We start from the raw sequence: 6654 nt of genomic DNA on the forward strand, positions 1-6654 counted from the left end.
CAGGAGAATCTCTTCAACCCGTGAGGCAGAAGTTGCAGTGAGTTGAGATCACGTCACTGTACTTCAGCCTAAGTGACAAGAGTGAGACGCCATCTCAAGAAAAGAAAATCACATCACTTGATTTTCTTTCTTTCATAAGAGTTGAAGAGTTAGGTATGTCTGCTTACGTTATGGCATCTATAGATGTCAAACCCCTCACTGGTTCTTTAAAACCAGTGTCTTTTAAAGAGGGTTTTAACTATGCTGGTGTAAATTTTAAGGATAGATTGAAAGAATAAAGATTCATGTGCCATTCATACTTTGGAACTTTGGGAAGGTATAGGAATGACCATAGATTGGCTTAGGGATAGTAAATTTATCCATCTGTAAATGGATCCAATTTAGTATTGTTCCTGTATTTTTCTAAAACCGACCCTTGTGTCATTCACAATTAAATATGAGTTGTGGCCAGGCCCAGTGGCTCACGCCTGTTATTTCAGCATTTTAGGAGGCTGAGGTGGGCAGATTGCTCAAGTCCAGGAGTTCAAGACCAGCCTGGGCAACATAGTGAGATCCCATCTCCACAAAAAATTTTTAAAAGTTAGCCAAGCATGGTAATGCTTGCCTGTGGTCTGTGGTTCCAGCTACTTGGGAGGCTGAGGTGGGCGGATTGCTTGAGCCATATGCTCTAATATATTTTAAAATACGTGTTTTTAAATATATTTTGAGTGGTAATATATAGCAGATAATGTTACATAAAAGCAGCCATGGTAATGACATATGACGTTACTGGTTTTGAGTTGTTTGTGTAGTAGTTAGCTATTAATATTCAGGTATAATGATTTGCTATTTAAACTACACAAATGCTCAAAGTCCAGTGATACCCTGCACCCAAATTCACTGGCTAGATTACCTTCTTAGGAAAGCGTAACACTTGAATGGAGTGACACTGGCGTGAGTCCACTAGAGGGTGTGTATACGTGGCCTGAGTTCAAATTGTTTGTTCCTGCTGTGAGTACTGCTTTTCAGCTTCAAGTTATTCTTCTTGGCCACAGTGCTGTTTATTCCACTTAGTAACAGTTCTGTTTACAGAGCACTTTGACATAAATTCTGATTTTTAACATTAAAGTTGTCTGATGGTATTTTTGTTTTAATCTTTAGACATCAAGAAATTTTTTTAGTGACAGAATAGGGACTTTTTTGATCCTTAAATCTACCCCTCACCACAATAAAGGAAAAAAGCAAAAACATTCTTGGCTCATGCATTGAACGATCTTTTTTGAGAAGGGTCAGTTTTGAAAAATTATCCAAAACTGAAACATCTTTCATCTTTATCACACCCAAAGATTAAAAGTGACTGATTACCACCAGTTATTTCACTAAATATGAAAGTGGGAAACCGTATCAATTATTTGTCCACTAAGTTGATAAGCCCAGGAGAATACGATCTGTAAATTCTAGTTGAGTGATGAAGATGGGGCTTTGAATTAATCTACAGTCTTGGAATTAATTCTGCAGTGTTTTAACCAAGGAATTTTTCAGTAGTCATAAATCTATATTTTAAAATTGAGTAAATGTTCTCATTGACCCCCACCAATTTTGTAAAGCAGATATTAACCAAACTTCAATAGTTATAAGACAAAAATTTAATGAAAATTGGACAGTATGTATAATCCAGGGCTAAATAGTTACATTGGACTGGAGTAGAAATTTAAAATACAATAGATGCTGGAGTAAATGTTACATATTATCATCATCTGATTCATCTTCTTCCTTCAGAGATTCCTGTTAAGAGAAAATAGGTGTTTAAAATTGATTTTTAAAATTGTTATATCCCATACCTGTGGGCAAGTTAAGCTACAACAACCTGAGTTAAGTGGTTAATTTCCTTTACTTGTAACTGAATGAACAGTTCTAGAATAAGATACCCACGCAAAGATAATTAAGCAAATATTGCTCTAACATGCAATGACTGTATCTTTGATAGAATGTATACTTAAGAGGCCAGGTGCAGTGGCTTAAGTCTGTAATCCCAGCACTTTGGGGGCCGAAGTAGGCAGATCACCTGAGGTCAAGTTTGAAACTAGCCTGGTGAAAACCCGTCCCTGTATTATTGGTGAAACCAAAAATGCAAAAGTAGCCAGGTGTGGCGGCGTGCTCCTGTAATCCCAGCTACTGGGGAGGCTGAGGCAGGAGGATTGCTTGAACCCTGGAGGCAGAGGTTGCAGAGCAGAGATGGTGCCACTGCACTCCAGCCTGGGTGACAGAGCAAGACTCTGTCTCAAAAAAAAAAATAGAACATATACTTAAAAGTCCTAAAAAACCTCTTTGCAATCTAAACCCCCCACAATTTTTTTGGAACCAAGGCAACTGTACCCACTAGAGATAACCTAGAAAATTTCTATCCTTAGTTCAACTGAACTATTAGTGATATTTAATAGAAGCCACCCAAGTTGATTTATATTATTCAACACAATTTTGGTTAGAGGATTTTTTTTTTTTTTAAATTAGGGATGGGGTCTTGCTGTGCTGCTCAGGCTGGTCTTGAACTCCTGGGCTAAGTGATTCCCCGCACTGTACCTGGCCAAGAAAAGTTTTTGTGCTGTGGCTTACCTTAGCATATTTCTCTGCTTCTTCCCTTATATCTTTTGGAACAATTTCATGTCTTCCATTAGTTACTGTAAATTAAGCCACATATGTAAATGAAGTTTAAATTGAGTACTGTATTGTAACTTGCAGTATACCATAGGATCTACCCAATCCACAGACTGCCTCACCTAAGGTTGCAAAGTTGTACTATGAGTAATACTCAAATATTTTAGTGTGCTGCTTCCACATGAGATTATATGTGCCTACATATTAAGTTCTTATGGAAATGAAAGTAAATTATGCTATAAGTTATAAATCCTGAGCATTAATTTATAGCATAGTATCTTTAAAACCATGAAATGGATGTTTCAAAAAATAACCTGTTCACAACTTAAGTCAATTATTAAGCAGAACTTTCCCTTCATTTAGACAACCTAGTAAATTTGTTTTAGTTTTCATTATTTTAGAAAGGACTCTCAGTTGTAAATTAGCTGTGGTACAGATCATTCCTAAGGCAAATAAATGTACAAAAATAACTTACATTCACCAACCCAGCTGAGTTCTAGTTCAAAAGCTTTATCCTTAACTTCATCATGTACTATGTAAATTCTAGAATAGAAAAGGGAAAGGTAAGATTTTGGTAACCTCCAAACATTGTAGTAGTTCACAGACCCATAGTCAGTACAAATTAGAATGTCCATCCATAATAAAATTATTTATAAAATTACACAGACACATTCTACATAGCATTTAACATTAGAGAAGACAAATTACACAGGGACTGAAATGAAACATTTGCCCTCCCAACAAATATTCAATATATTTAATCAACCCAAGTTCAGTTTATTTTTGCACATTGCTTTAGAGATATAACTTGGGTGGGTGCAGTGAGTGGCTCACACCTGTAATCCCAACACTTTGGGAGACCAAGGCTGATGGATCACTTGAGGTCAGGAGTTTGAGACTAGCCTGGCCAACATGGTGAAACCCTGTCTCTACTAAAAATACAATAATTAGCTGGGTGTGGTGGTGGGTGCCTGTAATCCTAGCTACTCAGGAGGCTAAGGCAAGAGAGTTACTTGAACCCGGGAGGTGGAGGTTCCAGTGAGCCAAGATCACACTACTGCACTCCAGCCTGGGCTACGGAGAGAGACTCCGTCTCAAAAAAAAAAAAAGATATAACTATAAAAGATAACTCATAAAGAAAATGGATTCACTAGGAAGAGGTGTCATTAACTGTGTTTTAGGAAATTTATTTTTTGTCCCATTAATTTAATATTTTTAAAGCCAACTAATTGGCTGGGAATGGTGGCTCGTGCCTGTAATCCTAGCACTTGTTGGAGGCAGAGGTGGGCAGATAATGAGGTCAGGAGATTGAGACCATCCTGGCCGAAAGTGTGAAACCATGTCTCTACTAAAAATACAAAAATTAGCCAGGTGTGGTGGCACGGGCCTGTAGTCCCAGCTACTCGGGGGGCTGAGGCAGGAGAATCACTTGAACCCAGAAGGTGGAAGCTGCAGTGAGCTGAGATCGTGCCACTGCACTCTAGCCTGGGCAACAGAGTGAGACTGTTTCAAATAAGTAAGTAAAACCAACTAATTTATGTGCTTGCAATTATTAGTGGTCTCTTCAACCTACAGCTTCTTGGCAGTAGTCTTTTTAAGCTCCTTGTCCATTTTATAATGGCTTATATGCCACATAACCTGGCCTTCACATTGTAGTACTTTACAAATTACAGCAAAGGAGGAGGCACTGTCATGCAACATATTAAAGTAACATAAAAAGTATCAAGAGGCCAGGTGCGGCGGCTCACATCTATAATCCCAGCACTTTGGAAGGCCAAGACGGGTGGATCACAAGGTCAGGAGTTCAAGACCAGCCTGGCCAAGATGGTAAAGCCCCTCTCTACTAAAAATACAAAAATTAGCCAGGCGTGGTGGTGGGTGTCTGTAATCCCAGCTACTTGAGAGGCTGATGCAGGAGAATTGCTTGAACATGGGAGGTGGAGCTTGCAGTGAGCCAAGATCATGCCACTGCCCTCCAGCCTGGGCGACAGAGCGAGGCTCCATCTCAAAAAAAAAAAAAAATCAAGAAATTAAGTACAGTAGCAGAGTATAGCTTTTATCTAATACTTTCCACTGAGTTACATACCTTACTTTTAGGAGGGTCTTCTAAAACCTTGCTATAATATGAGAGGATCTCAATTTTCTAGAACTAAGTAAAAGATAACATGCTGCTCCATTTTCTTAAATGAAGAAGGGATGGCTTTCCTAACATGGAACACTTAATAGATGACTACCATTATACCTAAATATAAAAGATGGTAAGAACTGATTTCCAGAAGCACTTCAAAGGATTGGTTCAGTGAAGGAAACAGTATATCATGATAAAATACTACACAATTCAAGGAAGATAACTGACTTCCTTTCTTAGCAGTTCTGCTGTATGTTGGTTCCTAATGTTGCCGTTAGAATGGCTTCTGCTTGCTTCACAACTGAAACTGGGAGGGCAGAGGGGAGGAGGAAGCAGGAGGGCTAAAGGCAATAGCAGTAATGATGGACCAGTTTATAAGAGACTGAGTGTCATGTAAATAGTATGTTTATTATACAATAGAGCCCATTGGAATTTTTTTTCTTGTATTGTTAGATGTAAAACCTGAGACACTACCGTATAGAGAGCTGATTGACTAGACCTTGTTCATGTAGTTCTAATGTGGAATAGTTAGAGATGTTAAGAATTATCTGAATATAACTTTTGAATCTAAAAAGCTGGCTACACAACGTGTTTTGTTGGAATCTTTGTAATACCAAATGTCTACACTCTTTTATCTAAAAGAATCAAAAAATTTTTGAAACATCACTACCAAGGTTAATTGACTTTTTTATTGCTTACTGTCTAAATACCTGTTACATATTAATAGTATTCTAGTTTACATACCTGTCATCAACTATTCAGGGTTTCTTAAGCTAGTTTTTGAAATGTTTTGTAATACTGCTCTTCTTACCTTGTTATAGGAACTTTTATAATAAACATGAAAAAGTGAAACATATCTTTCCCAAATAAACACATTATGTAAATGAGCCAGCTTCGTGGATCATGTATGGAAATAATTAGTTGTAAACCTATAAAGTCTGTAAGCATTCTTAGAGGCAATCTAAGATTACTATTATTAGTACTTAAGAGATTTGAGAAGTTGGGAGCTAACAAATTAAGACCCTAATGGTACATTATGTGTCTTTAACCTGTAACAGGAGTTTATTTTGTCAAAAGCTATTTTTCCCTTCCTATTCATTCTACTAAAAAACGGGGCTTGAAAACATTTTCCTCCTTCGTGAGGCTTCTTAGAATGTTAAATTTACCTTCTAAAACACACTAAGTTATTTTACAGGAAAACAGCCTCTTAGGATTAATGTAATATATATATGCAAAGGTCAAGTGAAATATCTTTGTGGATGGTAAGAAAATTTCAACTTACATTTTGCAACTTCTTTAACAATATCACGGCAGGTCATTTCTTTCATCTACAGAAAATAAAATGTATATTCATCAGAAGAACATTTTCCACTTGTGTAATTATTTTCACTTTTATACTCAGATATAAAACCAAGGAAAATAACCTGAAGTCTGAAAAAGACCAGAATCGAAGTTTCCTGATTCATATTTTAATGTTTTGAAATTTATACGCCAGGCCAGGCTCAGTGGCTCACGCCTGTAATCCCAGCACTTTGGGAGGCCAAGGCAGCCGGATTGCCTGGGGTCAGAAATTCAAGACCAGCCTGACCAACATGGTGAAACCCTGTCTCTACTAAAAATACAAAATAGCCAGCCGGGCGCGGTGGCTCAAGCCTGTAATCCCAGCACTTTGGGAGGCCGAGACGGGCGGATCACGAGGTCAGGAGATCGAGACCATCCTGGCTAACATGGTGAAACCCCGTCTCTACTAAAAAAATACAAAAAAACTAGCCGGGCGAGGTGGCGGGCGCCTGTAGTCCCAGCTACTCGGGAGGCTGAGCCAGGAGAATGGCGTGAACCCGGGAGGCGGAGCTTGCAGTGAGCTAAGATCTGGCCACTGCACTCCAGCCTGG

General features: G+C 38.4%; 1 protein-coding gene across 1 annotated transcript in view; it reads right to left on the reverse strand.

Annotated features, from left to right (window-relative positions):
• Positions 1–1605: 1605 nt before the first annotated feature.
• The window catches only part of PSMA3 (proteasome 20S subunit alpha 3), a 27227-nt gene continuing 22178 nt past the window's right edge, over positions 1606–6654 (reverse strand). The window contains exons 8-11 of the mRNA XM_017872204.1: positions 6041–6090; positions 3110–3177; positions 2593–2657; positions 1606–1764 (exon numbers count right to left, since the gene is read on the reverse strand). Of these exons, the coding sequence (XP_017727693.1) occupies positions 1720–1764; positions 2593–2657; positions 3110–3177; positions 6041–6090 (228 nt within the window). The 3' untranslated portion in view covers positions 1606–1719. The remainder of the gene's footprint in view (positions 1765–2592; positions 2658–3109; positions 3178–6040; positions 6091–6654) is intronic.

Source organism: Rhinopithecus bieti, unplaced genomic scaffold, assembly GCF_001698545.2.
Source record: "Rhinopithecus bieti isolate Rb0 unplaced genomic scaffold, ASM169854v2 scaffold_6717, whole genome shotgun sequence".
NCBI lineage: Eukaryota > Metazoa > Chordata > Mammalia > Primates > Cercopithecidae > Rhinopithecus > Rhinopithecus bieti.